We start from the raw sequence: 23,254 nt of genomic DNA, 5'->3' as shown, positions 1-23,254 counted from the left end.
AGCTTCTCTGATGATTAAATAATTAGATCATAATTAGACCGAAAGAGCAGAAAAAGGCAATTTTCCGCTCTCTCCTGATTAGGGTCATTTCTAAATATTTTTTGTCTTCAAAATGTAAATCTCTCTCTTTTTCTGTTCTGAATCATCCCTGTTATGCAACGGAAAGAAAAACAAGAACGTTAAAAGCTTCGCGATGTATGTGCTGTGTCTATGGTATACCTCTTTTTCAGATAGATGTTATTTTTTCTCTTAATACTATTTTTGTTGCTGTAACTCGGCGATCATTTCCCCAAGAAGCAGTAAAGGGGCGACTAGACGTTTTCAAAATGTGATTTTTCACCCCTTAAAGTCGTTAAACGTTTTAAGATCTAGAATGCTTAAGATAAGGGAAACATTTAGTCTCTTTATTCGCATACACAAAACCAGATTTAGAGTCTGCACGGTAAGTAACATATAAGGGGTGGAGGAGCTAGTTTTCTCTTGGGCCAATTTCTGATGTAAATTTCGTCCATTCCTTCGATTCTCCCATTCACACAACCCAACAAGCCCCAGAGCGTTTCGTTTTCTTACTTTGCGATCAAACTCCCCATCTGTGTGAATAAGAAGCGGAAGAAACCCCGGTTGTTAATTTAACAGCTCCAATTCATATATAGTCCTATCTCTGTGTCGTTCCAACAGATTAAATAAAAGCCCGTTAGAATGGAATTTGCCTCTGAAAATGTATTGCTCTCAACTTTTCGGGGAGGAGAAGCGGGAGGAGGAATTAGCGCACTTTCCAGAATCCCTGGAGAAATGCGAATCCATCGAGATGGGGGAAATGTCTCTTTCCATCTGTTTGCCCCCACCCTCCAGCCCGTCTGTGTGTCTGTCTGTCTGAAATGGATCTGTCTGTCTAAAGTGGGCCTGGATCTCCCTCCAGTGTTGGGATTAGGTCGAGAGGGATCTGGGGTGGAGTTACACTGGTTGCCTATTTTCATATTCATTAGAAATGGGAGGTTGCGCAAGGAGCCCTGCTGAGCTTCAAGATATAAGAGCAACCTCGGGTTCCCCCTTTCAAGACAAGACAAATCAAAGGCTCAGAGGCAAAGCAGCTCCCTGAGCTCTGGAAGTCTCTCCCCCTCCACTGCCTCCCCCCACCCCAGCTCACAGTCCAGCCTCTGTCTAGGGAAGAGGCTCCCAAGCAGTTTTAGATGATTATGGATTTTCTGAGCGAAAAGTTTGCCCTGAAGAGCCAGCCGACTAAGAACAGTGACTTTTACATGGGAGCAGGAGGCACTTTGGAGCACGTTATGGAAACTTTGGACAATGAGTCCTTTTACAGCAAAACTTCAGCCAGTAAATGCGTGCAGGCCTTCAACCCTCTGCAAAGGGCTGAGCATCATGTGAGGCTCGAGAGGACATCTCCCTGCCGGGACAATAATGGTGAGTCTCCCCGTAGGATTATTTAGCACTACTCTTAGCTCGCAGAGCAGGGGAATCGGCGCGTCTCCCCTCCCAGGTTCACTCCTTTTATCCGAGGACAATAGAGGAAGCTTTAACTGGTGCACTTGGCAACTAAAGTGCGGTGGATCCGGAGCACGTCCCGGTGGAGGATCGGTCGCACGCTTTTTAACTGATCTTTTAAGCAAATAGATTAAAGAGCCCCTTTCGTTAGGCTTCAGCCTCCCTTTCCGGCAGCACACAAGGCGAAGCTTTCGCTTTGGGTTCTACCGCACCATAGTTTAAATGTTTCCGGAAGACACAGCCTAAACTCAAAACATTCAACTAGAACTAGAATCACAATCCGAATTGCAGTAAACAGTACTGACTTTCCCCTTCCTTCCCCCATTCAGAGAGTTCCATAGAATCCCCTAAAGGATTTCTAGCCAAAAAACAGTCGAGCCAAACAGAAATGTTGAACATTTTTAAACAGTTATTTTCGTTACAGGATGCAGCTAAATTTGGAGATTTTATAATAGAAAAGTCTCTATGTTAACCGTTGATTGATGTGTACAGTGCACACGGTCAGATTTATTCTCTTTTATATATAGTTCAAGCTAGAATGTAATGATCATATATAGTGGTGTGCTGTTATATTATAGACACACACTGTGTATGTTTCTATAATCAGTCCATCTTTTAGCTTAAAGCGTGTTTGGTCCTTCTACCTTTTAGCTTAGACTATCTTCTAATGTACTAAAGAGACGAAATAGCTAAACTTGCAATAACATCTGGTGCGGTGTCTAGAAGCATTCTTAACCTAGCAACAAATGCTCGAGTGACTCAGATCTGGCTTGTTCTACAGTCTGTTAAACTGACTTTTAACAGCCAAAAAAAAAAAAGACCCACTACAGATTTCAAGCTACTACAGGGACATTTCTTAGTGGTAACTGTTTGGTAAAGTCTTCAGCTCCAATACAAAAGCCCTCCAAAGTCAAAATGTTATCAAAACAAACCATCTATCTTTTCTATCTTGTAACCGACCGAATACAAACTCCATCATTTCATTTCAAGACAGTTAAAGCACTTTTGCAATTCCAAGAGGATTTTTGTGTCTCCTTGTATACAGCACATAACCTGCAAGCGCGGGTTCTTTTAAAACAACAAACCAATAAATGTGAGATATTTATAACAAACCCATTTATTTTAACGAAGTTTCAGATCTGCCGAACACCTTACTGCAAATGTTAAGTACCAAAATGATTAAAGTATACGTAGTTTTCTAATATTTTATTCAGTCTGTGGAAATAATTTTTTTCACTTCCCAAACGTTACATACAATGTATTTGGGTTATAGTTAATTATTATATTCTATATAATATTTTTATTGTGAACATTTCCAATCTTTTATTTCAGACTGGTCATTTAAAATATATTCTATTTGTACTTTATTTCAAAAGCTGAAATTGAATAACACTTTTTCACATTTCTTTCAAATAGTTATTTGGACTAATACTACTTTAGTACACTAGGGCAACTCACTTATAATTGTAATGTTTATATTACAGCTAATAAATTATAACACATATTTTGATCATTCTGACTAAATTAATAAATATAGTTTATATTTCTGGAATCTAGGCAAAAGAAAATATGGTGCACTTTATTTTTATTTTTTTAATGAACAGTTTACAATTTTGACATTTTAATTCAATATTTTCTCCCTATGTAGTTCAGCATTTATAAAAATAATACTAAAAGAAAAAAAAACTTGGTCTAGTAGAAAGTTCCTATATATGGCTACAAATCAGCTAAGTACAATACGAGGATTAATAATATATCAAATTTGCTGTACTTTGTATATGTATTGAAATATTTTTGGAGACAATTCTTTTTATGTGAGAAATCTTAAAGGGACCAATGGCAATCTTTTGCTCTTAAAAGTATCAAGAACAAGTGTGGTTTAGGAAAGATACAGCATATTGATTTACTGAGTGTGATTGTTTTTAATTAGCTTGCTTAATTTATGTTTGGTGTTTTATTGCATTATTAATCTGTGTATTGGAGTCGGGGATCTAAAAAATTATGTTTGATTAAAATCACCCTGAATGAACAGAGAAGCATCAATGGTTCTTAATGAAATTATGGAGCATGGAAGAGAACCACAAAACAAGCTCCAAATCATATGCCTGATGCCATCCTTTATAATGTTTTACTGTGGTAGATGTTTCAATTTTCATTCCTGCCTGTGAGAGCAAAAAAAGGATCTTTCAAATCTTGTAACATGTTGCAAGAGTTATCCATGCAATGTGACATGTTTAGCAAAAAATAGCAAATGTTTTTTATTTCTTATTTAGAAACTAAAGACAATTATTTTAATATTTATTGCTGTCATTTAGTGTTTACCGAAAGATAAATAGTTCCTGTAATACTAATACAAAATATATGAAATAAGTTCTTTTAACTTATTAACATTTTGCAGAACCCCCCTATATTTTATAATCATAACAACCTTAATATGGAAACAATTCCATTTCACAAATCCTGCATATTTAAAAATCTGTTGGGTTTGTTCAAATGTCAAATTTTAGTTTTACTGAATTGGGTGGTTCTTGATTAGTCAATTTACAAATATTTAATTTGTTCTATATAATTATTTTGATTTTTTCAAAGAACTATGTTGGGGTTAGTTTAACTGCAACCTTAGTTTAAAATCACATTTTTCAGCAGCTTTTGTGCCATTTATTTTAAATCAAAATCTAGTTCACATTAGAATTCTGTGGCTATGCAATTCTATTTCAATCAGATTTTGTATACTGCCTATTATGTATTTTATTTGCAATATATAAGAAATAGGTAATTTACTTATGCAGACTTCTTTATCTTCACACCAAAAAAGTTCAAAGAATATTTTTAGATAACATATCTTTGCAAAAATTCTATAGGTATCAATAATGGCATCAATTAAAAAAAAAATTACAGGATTCCTTGCCAATTGTATCACATTCCAACACATCAGTGCATATAATCAGCTTCCCTATGGAAGTTTTCTAAAAATCCTCTGCTCTAAAAGCCCATTTAACTGCTTATTTTCCCCTCCTATGTACAGTGAACTATGGGATTACTAAAGTAGAAGGACAGCCTCTTCACACAGAGCTGAATAGGCCCATGGACAATTGCAACAGTCTTAGGATGTCTCCAGTGAAAGGGATGCAGGAGAAGGGAGATCTGGATGAACTGGGAGATAAGTGTGACAGCAATGTCTCCAGCAGTAAGAAGAGGAGACACAGGACGACCTTTACCAGTTTACAGCTGGAGGAACTGGAGAAAGTGTTCCAGAAAACACATTATCCTGATGTATATGTAAGAGAACAGCTAGCTCTGAGAACAGAGCTCACTGAGGCCAGAGTCCAGGTAGGTACCTAATTTAGACATCACACAGGACAATTTAAACATCCTGGAAATTGATCAACAGCACATTAGGGGTTGTACAAAAGTTCATAATGTTGCATGAAACAGAATATATTTTGTTATGTTTTTCTATAAAGAGGAGCCAGTTCATGACATAGGAAAAATAACTTGTTAATATTTAAGTTTCACTGTCTGGGAAACTTGCATATAGGATGAAAATTAGAAAGAAATATGGAGTTTCGGTCTCTGATAACCTCACTTCTCTGTCAAAATTTCAGGCAGCACACGAATATGGTGTTAATATGTAAAAGTTCCCAACAGTGTTATACAAAGTGTATAATAGTTTGGCAGTATCATCATACCAAATTGGACTGCAGTGGACGCCAATTCTATTATTGAACACAAATTACAGATTTAAAGTAATCAAATTCCTTATATTTTGTTTCAAATAGTAAACACTGAAACAATATATATAGACAGTAAGGGCTTGATCCATTAATATCACTGGGAGTTGAGGCTGCTCAATACCTTGCAGGATTGCGACCTAGTTTCTTTCACTTATTGTATGATCAATTTTCAAGATTATTTTAATTTCTTGGGAACATTTATTGTTGAACAATTAATTAGCTAGCATTACATGTCTATATCTTAGTCATGCACATAACTGATTTAATACATCTGTATAATATTTGCATGTGTACATGTACAATGATGAGAAAAGGTGTTAAATGTGTAGAAAGGCTGACAAAAACTCTGAGATCTTTTGAATTTTACTTTCAAAGGATGGGTTTAGCTGTCAACTATATACAGTGGTTGCATTTTAAAAGTTCATTCTGTTTTTAGAGATCTTACTGGTTTCATTGATAGTCCTTGTTTTTTACAGTTTAGGGAATATCAGGCCTGTTGAATCTCCCAGAACAGGAGTAATTTTTTTGAGTTTAATCACTTTACGTGTTAACAACTTCACAACCTGTAATTTATAAAGAAATAAAAGCCAGTTCACATGCACACGACTGAAAATTAAACAAAGATCACTTTTATAAACTATTTAAATTACTTAACTTTTATAAAATAAATGGCCTTTGCCTGTCTGTATTCAGCTGAGTGACATAGGCATTGTTGTCATCTGAAAACTGGGTCGAGATATTCCCTCTGTTTGCACCCATGCAATCTCACTGAAGTGAAGAGAATTTAGCCCAGGGACTTTTAACTCTTTAATAAACCCTGGAGAATCAGTCATCTTTTTAAATTTAGAGAGCTTTTTGGAAGTGACTTCTGGTCATTACTTTTTGCAACAAATCTCTGCTTAGATTTCAAAGAAACACATATAAGCCATTAAGACCACCGTGGCTTTATATTATTTCAGTTATGTAATTTTGGAGCCACTGGGGCTCACTTAGAATTAGGATGGAATAATGGGGTCCAAATTAATAGTTTCAGGTTGGGAAATTGATCATAATTTTTCACAGTTATATAAGCTTCTTGAAGTAAAAGTAGGACAACTGAAGAATTAACAGCACAAAGCACAGTATATCTGAATAATAGGCTTTCTGACAATATTTGTTTTCTATTTTGTTTGCAAATAATTTTCCCTCACGTAGAAAATGACCAATATCTGCATTTCTGAGAAGCTAAATAAGAAAGGAATATGAAAGGAAATGGTGATCATGTTGATCCTGAGTAGCAACAGTATTCCATCATGGGATTAAGCAGTTTAAAAGGCCTTGCATCATTAGGGGCAAGCATCTGGCAATGTAAGGATAACAAGCAGCAGTTTTGCATTACTTTGTGTAGGCAAATGGTTACTTTATCTTTGCCAAGAGTCAGTTTCTAGTAAAGTGATGTAAACAGAAACATTCTGGGGGATTGTCAAAGAAGAAAAAAAAGTGTGCTTTTTTTTTCTAGTTTAGTTACTATAAATTCAAACAAATTGTTTTATTTACTTTAGTGGAATGATCAGCTGGATACGCTACCCACATTTCTCTTCACCGCCATTTCATCAAGATCCAGTTTAATTTGTGTCCTGCGTACATGCAGAGAGAGCCAACCTGAACCTAATTTATCTAAGTTGTTCTCTTTCCTGCTGCATGTCAGTGCAGTAATTGGCACCCATTTTAAGGAGATTGTCAAGGTCTTTTTTCAATGAAAGAGCCTCATTACTAAATTCCCTTAGCATGTTCCTGGTGCCTCCTGTGGAGACAGCAGGAAAAAAATACTATATATATATATATTGCTGAGCCCCAGGCATGATAGATAATACAAATTTACCAACAAGGTTCATAGAAAATATGCTCAACAGATATTCTGTGCCTTGTTTTGATTTCTGGATACATTTTTCAAGACTGCCATATTAAATTTGCAGTAAGTAGTTAGAAATTAAACTGACCAATAATATGCCCCTGCTGCTCAGACAATATCAAGGGAGTGTTAGAGTCCCAGAGGACCAGGCAAAAATCCGTAAGAATTAAAAGCACTAAAACCAACTAGAAACTTTTTCAAGTAACTCTCATTTTGATGTTACGTTTTAATGACAGATGAGTCTTTAAATTATTTCCTTATCATGACACTTTCTGCTCAGCCTAAAGAGAGCTCCATGCCCTATTCTAGAGTCTAATACCATATAACTTTATTTTAAATATTGTGGTATCCAGTATAATGAAGCATCCCTTAGTATACAGGTGGGTACCATCTTTTTTTTCTATGTTTGTACAATGCCTAGCACAATGAGGTCATTGTCTGTGACTGGGGATCCTCAATACAACTAGTAATATTAGTTTTACTAACATGGTAACTTTATTAACAAGTATCAAAATGAATTTACCCATAACAGAACAATAAGGGCTTGACTGGACAACCTTTATTTCTGTTGATGAACACTTTCAAATTAGCAGTCCCTTTGATTCTGTGAGATGACGCTCATGAACAAGTGTTCACCATCATGAGTCTGGATTGCACAATAGAGCCCTCAGAATAGTAGTTTTGGTTCAGCTTGTAGCAGGCTACGAAGGAGGCATATAAACTCTTCTAGGTACTTCAAACTAAACTTCCAAAATAGAGCAAAGCTTTAATTATACATCACAAGGTGGATCCCCATCTTTAGACGCCAGTCACAAGTTACAACATGGTGGACTCATATTAGTCTCTCAGACAATACTGTGCTGAATACAATATAAATACTCACAGAGTTAGATACATTAATGCCGTAATAACTAAGGGCCTAATCCAAGGGCCATTTAAATTAATCTTTCCATTGACTTCAGTGAGCATTTTATCAGACCCTAAGTGAACCTAGAAATGAAATTCCTTTCCTTCCCAGACCTCCAGTGTTCCAAACAGGACCCATCTCACAGTACAAGTAATATTTCTTTTCACTGAGCTGTTTCATGCCTGCTGCCAGGACTATCTACTGGATCCTATTATAAAGAACAGCCTTTGCCCCATAACTGTTTATTGGCTGATTGTGTCCCTTCCTTCAAGATCCTCTCCATTATACAGCAAAGCTCACTGATGCTGTTAGCCAGCTTCCCCCACCATTTTCTTATTGCTCCAGATAAAGTTTATATACCACCTCTTAACATAAAGAGTTTAGCCAATCATAACAATCTATTGGCTGTATGAAATTAATAATAAGTGAAGGGACTTTTTAGGTGTGACTTGCTGCTATCTGAGTGGGCTGCCCAAAATAATTGGGATATATAACATCATGTTACCTTAAGTGCTGATCATTCTTTGTCTCTTTCCTTCAGTCAGTAGGGGAAAAATAGATTTCCTGTAAACACACCTCAAAGAGCCAGAATTCACTTCAATAGACGTTATATCGAAAGGGTCTGGGGTGAGAAGGGGCAGTGAGCTTCCTCTTTTCAGTGAGAGAAGTTTCCTTTCGGAGAAGCATGACAATTTTGGAAGTTGCCTTCCTAAGTCTTTTGGTTTCAGGAAAGACTTTTCAGTAGCTTCTTGTGCTTGTTTTTTGCTTTCATGGTGTAGGTTTGGTTCCAAAATCGAAGAGCCAAATGGAGAAAAAGAGAACGCTATGGCCAGATCCAGCAAGCTAAAAGCCATTTTGCTGCGACCTATGATATATCTGTTCTACCACGGACTGACAGCTACCCACAGGTACAGTAAATAACATAGAACAACACCTTTGTTCCCCCCTCATGCCAATGCTCACATGTAAAGGTGCTCAAAAATAGTACAATTGTAGCATAATGAAAATATTCAATCATCATTACCCTTCACTGAGACATTCAAGTCCATGTTGATTTTATTTCTGACTCTATTGATTTGATTTTCTTTTAACATTCTTCATTTTAAAATATCATTTCTGTATGACTTCATACATGCAAAGACCTAGAAACAAAATAGCCAGCAAGCGCACTACATTTGCACTTTAATTCCTGCACACTTTCACTTTTCAGTTTCTTTACCTTTGTTAACTAGTCAGATAAATATAACATTGTATATGGCATAATAAGACAATATCTTTTGGGCTTTGTTTGGTGACCCTTAGCCCTTCTTGAACAAAAGTGCCATGAAACCATCAGTCTTAGCCAAGGCATCTGTTTTCCTTTACTCCCCCCCCCCTTCTAACCAGTTACAGTATATTTTCATTTCCGCTGACCATACTTTGTTTTTTATGCTTTTTATAAATGCCAAAAAACTTTGTATCCAACAGAGCTGCCATTATGACCAACACCTCAACTGTTTATACAGAATAATTTTTTTGGGGGGGTGAGAAAAAGCTTTTTATAAGATGTTGCATTTCTATTATGGCCGATTTTCCATAAGTTATGGAGGTTGATTTGTTCTTAAACAGTGGGCAATAACTTTGCTTTGTGCATTTTTCTTTCTTTTCCTGCATGTATTTGATACATAGGGTCTATGTGTGTAATCTATATACATAGGCACATGCACATGCACACATGGGTGAAATCCTAGTTACACCGGGACATTGGGCCACTAATATAATAGGCCCAGGATTTCACTTCTTGTACATATATATATGATCACATACAAACACCCCTACATAATCTATACTATATATTCATTACAAAAAGAACACCAACAAGCATTAACGATGAAGTCAGGAAATTCAGAATTGCAGTTGTCACTCTATTTTGTTAACAGACCTTCCATTACGTGATCACTAGGCAGCTTGGCCCTGACTCTGTAACCATTTAAGCATGTGCATTAGTGTATACTCACATGAGCAGTCCCATTGAAGTCAGTAAGACTGCTCACAAGCACACAGTTTATGATTAAATAATTTAACGGTCAGACTGGGGGGAAGGAGAGGAGGGGGAAGAGATGATCAAACCCTTTTCACCAGTTATCGACTTCCTCCATTTATTTCTCTTCTCTTTCCCTCTCATACTGTTCCCATCCTCCTTGCTGTCTATCCCCTGTCCCATTCCTCCCTTTGCTCCTTGGCCCCTTTCTTTTAGGCTTGGGGCACCTCTATTTTTGTACTCACTCCTCTTCATGTCTTCCTTCTAATTTCCACTTCACAATAAAAAAAAAGCAAAGCTTTTCTGGACACCCTGAGCCACACCTGCCCCGTTTCCTCAATGCCAACGTGTTCTTGTGCTGCTAGGACTGCTGAATCTCTGTCAGCTCATCAGTTTACACTGACTTAGACAGACCTGAATGCATTTATGTTAGGAAATGGGGCTTCCAGAGCATTCGTATTATTTCATAGTATAGTAGCACATGGGGCCCCCAACGGACATCAGGGCCCCAGTGTGTAAGGCATTGTACATACACATAAGAGATAGTCCTTGCTCTTAAGAGTTTATAATCTAAGTAGACAAGAGGGACAATGAGTGAGGAGGGGAAACTGAAGCACAGAGATGTGAAGCGATTTGCCCAAGATGACACAGGAGGTGAGTGGCAAGGCTGGGATTAGCATCCATATCTTCAGAACCTCAGTCCCTTGCGCTATCCACTACACCATGCCGGCTCTCCTAAAGCACAGTTTCTTTCAGCACAGTCTCATTTGCAATCTTTCCTGACCAGCAAATTTCCAGTAATATCAGACCCTAGAACTATGCATACACCTCTCTGGGATGCTCAGTAAGCATCTTAAAATGTGTGTGCTAAAAGTGTATATTTTAAAACTAACCATAGTTTAGTTATTTAAAATATTGTTAAATATAGATAATGTTTCATCCACATGATGTGATAATTGCTTGGCAGTTATTGCTAGTATTTAAATGAAGCTCTTCTGAGTTATAGGAGAATGCCAAAAGAAAAACCTGAAGCCAATGAAAATGTCTGTTGTATACTTCCTGACTGGTCCAAAATGGCTGACCTGATTATTGTTTTTTTCATGAATCTTGTGAAAAATTCTTTCCCAGGCTTAGGTCATGTCTGCCAAGTTTCAGCCTGGAGGAAATTTTTATCACTGGGTTGAGTTATAAACTCCTAAAAATAGAGGTTTATATTAGAAATCCTGATAGCAGAACATTAAGTAAGTATTGCTACCTTACTGCTATATGTATTCTTTGCATACACAAATATACACATCCATGCCTAAGCACACCCATATATATATATATATGGATTAAGGCCTGCCTACAAGAGAAAGCTGTACAGGTTTAATTTCAGTTGTTTTTTTAAACTGATTTTTAAACTCAGATGGGCTCTCTTGTTTAGGTTTAAAAGTGGTATTTTTCAGTTTCTCTTAAGCAGACTCCTAATCAGCTTAAACTGATTGAAATAAGACTGGTTTAAACTGAAATATGAGAGTCCCCACAGTTTTTGAACTGGTTTAACTAAGGCTATGTCTACTCTACAGCCTATGTTGGCAAATTTATATCATTTGGGGATATGAATACTCCATCCCCCTAAGTGACATAAATTATACTGGCATAAGTGTTTGTGTGCACAGCGCTATGTCGGTGGGAGAGCTTGTCTTGCCAATGTAGCTTATGCCTCTTGTGTTTTTTTATGCTGACGAGTGAGCTCTTCACTAGACACGCTGCAGCAGCTGTACCAGTACAGCTGCGCCTCTGTGCCGCTGCAATGCTGTATGTATAGACAAGGCCTAAATCAATTTAAAATTGCTCCTTTAGTTAAACTGGTGCAATGTACTCATGTAGACAAGGCCTGAGGCTATGGTCTGGTCTACACCTAAAACTTAGGTCAACTTAACTACATTGCTCAGGGCTGTGAAAAATTTTGCACCCTGAGCGTTGTAGTTAGGTTGATGTAATCCCTCATGTAGACATGGCTAGGTTGCCAGAAGAATCCTTCTGTTGAACTAGCTACTGCCTCTTGAAGAGGTGGATTACCTACAGCAATGGAAAAACCCCTTCCATTGATGTAGGAAGCCTCCACACTATGGGCTATGGCAGCATAGCTGTGCTACTGTGGGGGCTGTAGTGTAGACTTGGCCTATGAAACCTTCTACCAGAAGACATAATAGCCACTAGAATCACTGCATTCAAACCTTTTCATTTGGCTTCTTTCCCGTCATAAGTACTTCACACACACAACACATACAACATTCCGTATAAACTACTCAAGCTATTTCTTCCACAGACAAGGAGGAAAGAGAGAAATTACTATTGTTATTTCTATTTTTAAATGGTTGGGAGACATTCTGGCACTATGGTGATGGAGTTATATAAGTGGTTAGACATATGCAACAGAGATATACGCTGCTGTTATATTAGAGATTGGTCAGGATTTAAATTTGTGATCTGCTTGCCTGCCCTTGATACTGTTAATAAGGCCTGGTCTACACTAGGAAATTAGGTTGGCATAACTATGTCGCTCAGGGGTTTGAAAAAATCCACGTAAAATCCATGAAAAATGGCATAGCTAAACCAACCTAAGTTGGTGTGTAAACTGTGCTAAATTGACAGAAAAATGCCTCTCGGGGAGACGGATTACCTACGCCAATGGGAGAACCCCTCCCATCAACGTAGGTAGTGTCTACTCTGAAGCGCTACAGTGGCACAGCTGCAGTGATGCAACTGTGCCACTGTAGCATTAAGTGTAGACAAGATCTAAATTACATTAATGTAATTGAGTAGAGGCTGCAATCACAGTGCCATTAAGTAGAGTGAGTGCCATTATCACAGCACTCCTAGTGGTACCACAACTAGAACAATAAATAATGATACAAAGTAAACTGATCAGCCATTTCATTTTCCCAAATGAACCCTCTCAAGCACTATTAATCTGACACTGACATCTCTGAAGATCAAGGCATGCTCTGCCATGCATGCAGATAAGAAGGTTATCTGGGAGTGGAGCAACACACATAATTAGATCGGGTGATAAAGTTGTGAAACCCTTACTTACACTGATGCGCATTTAACAACCTTTGATTTTGCCTGTGAAAAGTACATGGGGACTGGGGAGGATGGAATCTTTCTCCTTCCTCCAACATGAATTTAGGGACACTGGGGCATCTGTTGCACTGACTGCTGTGTGGCATGAGGATCAGCAGCCAACGTGGTTCTTTGCTCTGCATTATATGATTTGCAGCCTTCAGATCTCTGCTCTGAATTCATGTATGGGTTGTATTCCAAACACACACAGTCCACTTGAATTCCAGCAAAGATAGATACTCAGTAGCATCCTTCTGGAGCAAAACAGAGGGTGTGAAGACCCCCCTGCTCTGCTTTTCCACTGCCTACCTGACCCCCACCCCACAGTAACAATATGATATTTTTGATGCATTCGGAGCCTTATGTGAACTATATAAAGGATTTCTTCCTAAGTGAGTAAAGAATCTTTTCAACTTATTTTGGATGGAAGATTGGCTCTGAATTATCTATTATTCAGCCCAACCATGCTAGTAAGTTACTCTTCTTAATCTTTAACATAGTAATAGACAATGTACTTTTGATATTTTTATAGACCATAATTATTTGTTCTGTCTAATTCAGTTTACTCTATTTTGCAGTATGTTGACTGTTGACACAAGTTGTGGTGCAAAATGATTGCTCTGCAGGTTGAAAAAATAACCGGAAGCCCCACTATCATGCAAATTCTTCTCTTGTGTCTGCACACTCAGATCTCCCCTTGACAGGTGTGGGCACTTCAAGTAGCATTTAAGACACAAGGCCTTGCAGTTCAGCTGTACTTCAGGCTTGTGGTCAAGCATATTGTACGACAAAATAGTCATGGAAAAATTAAGGTAAAATAGTGAAAAGTAGAATTTGTTGAATTTTTCCCCAAAGTAGATATTATCATTACCTCCCCCAACAAATCATCAGGTTTTTTAAAGCCAGCTGTAGGATGAGTTGAAATTTTCCAAGTTTTGAATTTTTGACAAAGGATTGTGTGGAAAATTTGATTTTGGATGGAAAAAACAACACATATGTTGTTTTATGATGTGCTCTAGTAGCAGCTTTTGGCCTCATTAGAGGATTAATTTATGCAGCACATTAGGGCTCAGATCATTTTTAAAGAGTGTAATAAAAATATACCATAGGCTAGAATTTGAGAGGCTAAAAGTGCTGTCCCTGGTGTTGAAAAAGTGACCTCAGTAACACTCTGACACTAGAAATTATTATACAGATTTTGCCTTTAAGGCACAGTGCTGTGATAAGGAGAAGAGGATGCAGTCAGTCCTTGGAAGTATTGTGCTAAAGGCAGGACGAATAACTTCAGGGCTCTGAGGGTGCACAGCCCTGCTACCCCCATGTCCAGAATACAGCATGTGCTTCCCACCCCACTACATGGAGCAAGTTTTGGAGGGTGGTGAGAAGAGGGAGACATTGCTCCATGTTCTTCGGAGAGGCTAATGCCACTGTCTGTGCTAAACTTCAATAGTCTTTGTGCTCAGGTACTAGGTTGTAAATGGACCAAGGCTGGGACACGGTTGCATCTTCTTATTCCCCATGAAGAGTTATAATCTGACTCTCGATTCCACATTATTCATGTTCAGTACTTAGGCTAATAGTTTTAAACTGTATGCCTTAAATATAATCCATATATATTATCTCTATAAACGCAAGAAGGTCAATAAATAAATAAATGTGTTCAATCACATCCTTTACAAACACAGAGATATATAGAGAGGGATATCTCCCCCCCCTCCCCCGCGCCCCACACGCTCTCACTACCACACCCCTGCTTCCCTACTTGTTTGTTCTTTGCTGTTGCTGCACTGTTACCTCTGCTGGATTCTTGTTGCTTTTCCTAAGCTGACTGCTCTTTTGTCACTGAGACTCTGGGGTTCCTTTTCCCAGGAGCCACAGCATCTCCTTTGAAATGCAGCTGGAGTTGGAAATGGAGGCATGTCTGAGGCACTGGCTGCAGTTGATTTTTCAGGGAAATTCCAACCCACTGCAAGTGGGAATCCCAAAAAGAGAGCTGGGGCTTCAAAAGAAGTAAGAAGCTGTGGGGGTGCAAAAGAGAGAATGTGGGGAGAGTAGATGGCAACTTCTTAAAAATAGAGAGGGGAAGAAGTACAAGGGCTTGTCCCCTACCTTGGACTGGCAAACACACTCAGATAGGCTAAGTTAGATGATGTGTATTTATTTATCCTATGACTACCAAGTCAGCAACAGAAAACCTTAAGGTCCCATATTCTATTTAGCAACTCAGGGATGTAAGAAATTATATAAATATGCACATGCTGTTTATTAATCCCGTGAATCATAATTCCAATTTCATTGTAATGGATAACTCCCATTAACAATAATCAGAGTTATTGGCGCAAATTAACTCCCTCATGTGGTCTATATTATACACCACATGTTATATGACTTTAACTATAGGCTAAATATAACTGGCAGATAATCGCAGTAGCTGACTAACAGTGACTGTTATTTAGTGCTAATTCTGTTGACCAGTGCCAATTAGAATAATAGAATCATAGAATATTAGGGTTGGAAGAGACCTCAGGAGGTCATCTAGTCCAACCCCCCTGCTCAAAGCAGGACCAACAGCAACTAAATCATCCCAGCCAGGGCTTTTCAAGACGGGCCTTAAAAACCTCTAAGGATGGAGATTCCACCATCTCCCTGCGTAACCCATTACAGTGCTGTTCTAGACAGTGTCATACAACATATACAATTTTCTTTTCAAGCCCATAAAAGCACCATACTCACTTACCCAATTAATACTTAGAAATACTTGGTCCTTGGTGTCTCAACATTTCCTCTCGCATTATTTGCTGAATCCTTAGTCCCTTAAACTTTTTTGGGGAAAGTAGACCTAGAGTTTAGTTACAAGGTTACTCAATGGTGTGAGGTGGGATTTTCCCCTTTAACAGTGCTCTCCAAGGGTATGAAATATGGCCTTTGACCATATCATGGCAGTGAATCATGCCTTTCTTTTCACTCTTTGGCTCTGAGAGTTATGTGGGTTACAGTACATCTGGGATGTACACTATACAAGAAATAAAGCATGATGATCTTTTGAATACTAGGCCATTTTAGTCTGGCCAAGCTGTGGTAGACACAGGATCAAGGGGTGGGAAGCTGCCTTTCTGCTCTCTTGATCCGGGACCTAAGCAGGGGCTGAATTGACCTGTGGTGTAGTTTAGAGCAGCAAGATTAACCTGGCTAAACCAGTTCCATAAGAACTTGTTGCCAGCCTGGGATTGCCAGGGTGCAGTGGCAGTCCAGGAAGAGTAGGAGAAGGACAGGGAGAGTAGGTGGCATAGAGCTAACAACCCTGACTTTTTGCCATATGGGCATTCCCCGTACATCAGGGGAATCCCCCACTATCCTGCATAATTCAGCAGCACAAAAGGAACAGACCCAGTGGGTAGGATCTGGCTCATTACTATATTATTACTGTTGTTTATTAATAACATCTCAGTGGTCCATTATGCTAGGCACTGAAAAAAACAACACATTAGTAAGAGACAAAGACCTTCTTCCTCATAGACCTTACAGTCTGAATAGACTAGACAGAGGAAGTGTAGTAGACTTTAAAGATGAGCAATTCAGCTACAAGGCGTTGATTTGTTCAAAGGTACACAACAAGATCTGTGACTTGAACCCAAAGAAGTATGGAATTTTTACATGGAAAGAGAATCAAAATACTGATTACTTTCATTAACTTCATACTTCGGTTCTGTCAAGTAGAAGGTCTATTCTAAGGAAGTGACATCATAACTATGATGACAACTATGACTTTCCTAGTGATGTTGATGTCACAGCCATGAAATCTGACTCTTTTTTTTTCCAGCTGGCGGTGTATAAATATATATAAAACATGGTAGGTAAATATATTCAAGGGTTCTGGTGATTTCATGGTAACCACAAGAGCAAATCTCAAGCTGTCTGTGATGTTAACAGAAACCAGAGATGTACAGTATGTATAGCCTTATTCACAGCCTCCCTGAATTGCCTTTTATATAGTACATGGATCACACAAGATTTTAAGAGGAAAAATATTTTCTTTAAATTCATGTGCACAATGTCCCCTTTCCCTCCTGTCTACATCTGCTATGTACACTATACAAGAAGCACTGATCATTTCTATTTATTGTAAAGTATTGCTCTGTTTATATTTAATTCTGGGATATATTTTGCACTTAGAATTTCACTTTGAGACAGTTATGGAATAACTTTTTGCTAAATAGTGGAGCTGTGATATCAAACATGATTCAAGCACTTAAAATGAAGGCCGAATAATTTTCATGTCCAATAATAAAAGAACAAAAAATGACCTAGGGAATAGGATGATAAAGCAAACATGATACATACACTTGAAAAGTGCAGCTGCCTTATGAGACAAGCTGTAAGCATCTTCCAGGATCTTGTTAGGCTTTTCAAATTCAGGCTAGTAGTTAAGATTCCTTCCTCCGATGAAGGAATCTGTGGGACCACTTTGTAATCTTTAAGAATCAATCGTTTGTTCATTTTTTTGACGTGGCATAGATCTATTTGAGCATTATGGGCTGATTTCTTCCCTCACTTACACCTGTACAACCTCAAATTGAAAGGGGCACGTTTAGGATAAAAATATCATGAAAACTTGTGGTACTGTATTTATAGTATGCCAAACACAGAGGTAGCAGAAATCTCACAAGTACTGAACTTGTGATACTTCCAGACCACACAAGTTTATAGGAACATCTAAACTTAACCTCTGAAGCTTCTGAAGTCCACCCATCATCACAGTAGTAGACATACCACTGGACAAAGTTCCACTTGTCTGTTTTACACATTTAAAGCAGTTTTCAAGCAAAATTATTCCAGTAATCATACCTCTGCAGCCCATGGAATTGCAGAATTTGCCCTGATTTTTTAAAAGAACATTGGGCAAGACAGATAAAATGGGATTTTATCTAATATATGTCAACTGTGGGAATGATGGGGAAATTTCAAAAGGTTGCAAGGTTCAGATTGGATACTTATGGGCTGGAAATATCACAAAATCATCTTTTTTGTGAAATTCCCTCTACATTTGAATATCATTCAAACTGGAAACAGTACTGCAAGAATAGCTTCATGAGATTGTAGTTTTGGGGATCATGCACTATTTCTAAGAGCTTTCAGAAGTATAATAGCTTATGTTTGGAACAGCCACCATATTTGTTCTGCTTGCAGGTAGACTATAAAATTGCACACAGAGCATTAGTATATAATTAGTTTTCTGTCACCTTTGTAGGCACAGTGTGACAGATCCTCAGCTAGCATAAACTGGCAAAGCTTTGAATGGAGCTATGCTAATTTACACTAGCAGAGGATCTGGCCCATAAGCTCTGTGTCTAATGACACTTAGGTCATTGGTTGTCATAGAGTCTGAGCATATGAGATGCTGAACACCCTGAGCACCTTGGAGGATTGGGCCCCCCAAAAGGAACGGGGAATGATTCATTACTGTCAGTAAGTTATTGTCTAACTAGGAGTTTATAAGGCAGATTTGTTTCTGTGGAATGTGAATGATCATAAAGAAGGCCAGAGTTAGCACAAGCTCTAGAAAGACAAAACTGTTTGCTATGGATGGATAACATAGGCTTGAAAGAGAGGCTGTGGAATCTCTGTCACTGAAGGTTTTTAAGAACAGGTTGGACAAACACCTGTCAGGAATGGTCAAGGTTTAAATGGTCCTGACTCAGCACAGGACTAGATGACCTCTTGCCCTTCCAGCCTTACATTTCTATCAAGATAATCCGGGAAGCTCAAATCCCCTGAGACTCCTTGGCGGTTATTAGGCCTCCAAATCTGTTAAAACCTTAACAGGTTTGGTGGTGCCTCCAGTCTCTATCAGTTTTAAAAGGCTCTAAGGGACTTCACAAATCCTGTAAACCTTAAGACTCATTGGGGCCCTCTCCAACCTTCACCCTCCCCTAGAGTTATTGGAGGGAGTGTTCTACCCTTCATCTCTACAGGCTTCATGAGGCTTGCGGATGGTCTCTTCCTCCTCAACCCACACCCTGCAAGGCTTTGTATCCTCATCAGGGCCTGCATTTTGCAGGCCTTAGGACATTCATGGACCCTGTTTCTTGAGCCTTAAGAAGGATACCCATGACCCTCCCTATGAACCTTAGAAATAGCTAGTGGGAAGCCACTTAGTAGCCTGGGCACTTACCCACACATGTCTGCCTCAGACATAGCAGGTTCCGTAGCCCCCTGGTACCTGAAATTGGCTCTGAAATTGGCTTCCCTGATCTCTGAGGAGCAAAAGTAGGCTTGTCAGCTTATGACAAGTTAAAATAGGCTCAGACTGGTCCTTTGGGGAATAACAAGCCCCATGTAGGGGTGGGGTGGGCCTTCTATGGGCCTGATGTTTCTGTGAGGTTGGGATCCTCCAAAAGCAGGAAGTGGAAGGGGACAGACAAGCTTCCTAAGGGTAACCGGGTCTCTTTCCTCCTGTTGATCTCAGGAGGCCCACAGGAAGGGGGAATTATCCTTGATCTCTCCCTGCCCCCAAGCACTTTGCTCTCTCCATCCCTTGTCCTCCCCCCTACCCCCATCCCTCCCAGCAGACCACCTGAGTTAAGTAGGAGCAGATCTTTAGGAGGGTGTGCGTGTGTGTGTGTGTGTGTGTGTGTGAGAGAGAGAGAGAGAGAGCAGGAGCATCAAGATGGGTGTGATTTGCCCCTTGTTCGCCAAGTGTTCTGCAGGACGCCCAGGAAAGAACATTTCCACTTGTCTGCCTCTTTCTACTCCTAGCACTGTTTCTGGAGCTGCCAAGGATCCAAAATTAGCTTGCCAGCTCCCGAAGACCCATGCTAACAATATAATTTAAAATATTAACTTTTAAAATATGAGTTTAATTACCTCATCTTTATATCTGCACACTAGATCTCGACTAGACGAGTTTAGTGAACCATAATTTATCTCTGTCCTTCTGGTTGGTGGTTTGTGTGTGTGTTTGCTATGAAGGAGTAGAGGAAAAAAAACATCAGAAACATTTTTTAATTTGGGAGTGCAACTTTTTTTTTGGTGGGATGTCATAATTCATTAACCCCTTTCCCAACTGATGGCAAATTTGATAGGAAAGATGGGGGTAAAATTGGGTTTATAATGGGAACTCACTTTGTGACCTATGGAGCAATTTGTGATGCTCCAAAATAGCACCGTAAGTGTGTATAGCACTTAACAAGCACATAAAAAGATACAGGACCTATCCCAATTTGCTTGCAATCTAAAGTCAGCATGAAAATGTACAAACACATTTTTAAAGGTGTGGGGGAAACCACAGGAAATGAAAAGAGCATGATCTAGTTCTTGGCAGAGCATTTTCCCCATAGTGAATGAGAGGGGAAAGTTGTCTTTATCATGGATTTATTGTTGTTTCAGCAAAGTTTGAAACAGGACTACATTAACACGCACTAGAAAACTTTTAGTGTGTATCAGCAGGGTCCACGTTGAGCCTGTTAGTGCATGATATGCTAGTGTGGACTAAAATTTACACCCCTCTGGTGTGGCCTAAAGCTCTGTGTAGAAAAGCCCTAATTGTCTAAGGAGAGACTTGTATGAAGAAAGGGGGATTGTAAGATCAAGTCGCCCATTCATGCATAAGATGGCCACATGATGGGAGGAGCCAAGTAGAGAATGGGAGAAGACAAAAAAGGAGGGTCGGATGTGAGTCTTGGTTGGAGCAAAGTGCACAGATAGGGCAGTAAAAATATACACAATCTGAGATGGAGGCAGAAGTTGTGCTGAGCCTTGAAAATCCTTGTAAACCACTATCTAACAAATAACAACTATATGAAAAATATATATTCATAAATTATATAAATATATACACTGAAGACAGGAGAAACCAGTGGTACTTTATGTTTAAAAAATTAGGCTTTAGGTGAGTGCCAAGCACAAAAGGCATAAGACAGCAAACCCTACACACGCGGTTACTCCAGATCTGCAGCAGACATTGCCGGTAACCACTAAGTTTGTCTCCTAGTCTGTCATGTAAGGTTTTCCAACAAAAATGCCACACTGTATAGCCAGTTAAGGCAGAGAGCCGGAAAAAAGGTTCATGGGTGTAATTTTGTTTTAAAAATCATGAAAAAGACGGTTTTAACTAAAAACCCTCTTTGAAACCACTTTAGAAAGGAGCCATGAATTTGTTATGACTCATGTCTGTATCTTCTAGATTCATTTGTTTTAAAGTAACTAACTATACAAAGCTATCCAAGACACTGAAATTTCATATTTTATAGTCAAGCACTTGAGAAAATTATCTGTTCAGTTCAAAGTTTGGTATTTTTATCTTCAAATACTTACTTAAAAACTCTCCATTGCCATGATGCATATGCAAAACATTACAACAGTTAGGTGACTGGTGTGCTGAGACCACTATGTACCATGATGACCAATATTGGCTCATTGTTTCCTTGTACACTCCCATCTGTCTGTATCCATCTGTTACTTGTCTTATACTTAAATTGTAAACTCTTTGAGCTTTGTGTTCTGTGTTTGTACAATGACTAGCATAATGGGGTCCTGTTTATAGCAATACAAATAAATCATATTAATAAAACAAAGTGCAAATTTTCAACTATCAGAAGCTTTTATAATGACAATGATATTTTCACTTCTACAGCCCCTTTCTTCTGAAGGCTTCCATTGACTATAATGGGCATTAGATTGGGTTCTTTATCTCCATCAGAAGATGGATATATTTAAGTTCAGTGTGCCAAGTGAATCAGTAGCAAAGCAGAGAAAGGGTTCCGCAGTCCTAGCTCCCTGGCATATGATCTAATACATTGCCCATGCTGTATCTTCACTGTATTTTTCAATGAAATTGTATAGCACTCGTAGGGTAGTTGCTAATATTATACAGCAGAATTAGTGAGGGAAACCAAAGAAAGAAGAAAAAAATGAAAAAAAATCTAAATGTAATCTTATTTTATATGTTCCAGATTCAGAACAATCTGTGGGCAGGAAATGCAGCTAGCAGCTCGATGGTCACTTCCTGCATGCTACCGCGTGACACTTCCTCCTGTATGACACCTTATTCCCACTCACCCCGGACAGATTCTGGCTACACAGGCTTTTCAAACCACCAGAACCAATTCAGCCATGTGCCCCTCAACAACTTTTTCACTGACTCTTTACTTTCTGGGGCTACCAACGGACATGCATTTGAAACCAAGCCAGAATTTGAAAGGAGGTCCTCCAGTATTGCAGTTCTACGAATGAAAGCCAAGGAGCATGCTGCAAACATTTCCTGGGCCATGTAATAGCATAGTACACTTTCTTTTTTTTTTAGTAGCAAACTAAAAACATTCTTATTTCCCATATTTAAAGGACACAACAATAAGCTGCTGTGTTTGGAAATGCTAGAGGTCAGGATATACATTGAAGCCTGCTTAAATAAATATCCTATATTATTTAACAATAAAACTAAAGGATAAACCTGAATAGATTTACCAATCTCAACCATCCCTGTTTTTTTGTTTTTTATATTTTATATTAAAACATGTTTTATTGTACCAGTTGATGAAATATGATTATAAAACTTGCAAAAAGAATAAACCTATTAAACAAATACATCGGCTATATTTTGATATATGTCAGTGCTATGTACAAAAGGAATTCCTTATGAATGAATACCTGATAAAGGAGGAAGTCTGGTGAGGAAAATACATTTGTCATATCAAGGCTGTGATGTAAATCTTTAAGCACATTGTGTGGGGTGTTAAGCATATGATTCTCCTTATTGTAAATAAATGTTGTAGGTCTAACTCTGTGAGCACTCCGCTGCTGCTTTGGGCCTGATCCATTATTCTGCTACACACATGTATTGAGTTCAATGGAGTTATACCATTGTAAAACTGGTGTAATGGAATGGTGAGTCTGATCCTTTACTCATATAGACCTGAGTGTGCTCTCATTGAGTTTAATGAGAAATTTGCCCTGGGTTTCACTGAGAGCAGAAGTCAATGGCAAAACTCTCATTGAGTTCCGTGGCAGCAGGATTGGGCTCTATATGCTTGCTGCATATTACAAAGGAATTAAAATGTCAGCAAACTTCGACATTTCTGGTGGAAAAAAAA

The 23,254-nt window shown here is 38.6% G+C and overlaps 1 protein-coding gene across 1 annotated transcript; it reads left to right on the top strand.

Moving 5' to 3' along the window:
- Positions 1 to 1,087: 1,087 nt before the first annotated feature.
- ALX1 (ALX homeobox 1) lies at positions 1,088 to 22,632 on the top strand. Its single transcript, XM_039511014.1, has 4 exons — positions 1,088 to 1,422; positions 4,529 to 4,833; positions 8,815 to 8,943; positions 22,118 to 22,632. Exons 1-4 carry the CDS (start codon positions 1,191 to 1,193, stop codon positions 22,436 to 22,438), a joined length of 987 nt encoding a protein of 328 aa, XP_039366948.1. The 5' UTR covers positions 1,088 to 1,190; the 3' UTR covers positions 22,439 to 22,632.
- Positions 22,633 to 23,254: the final 622 nt, after the last annotated feature.

The sequence above is a fragment of the Mauremys reevesii genome, linkage group 1 (assembly GCF_016161935.1).
Source record: "Mauremys reevesii isolate NIE-2019 linkage group 1, ASM1616193v1, whole genome shotgun sequence".
Classification (NCBI taxonomy): Eukaryota; Metazoa; Chordata; order Testudines; family Geoemydidae; genus Mauremys; species Mauremys reevesii.
Note: the sequence above shows the minus strand (reverse complement) of the source record. Positions and strands in the feature narration are given on the sequence as shown.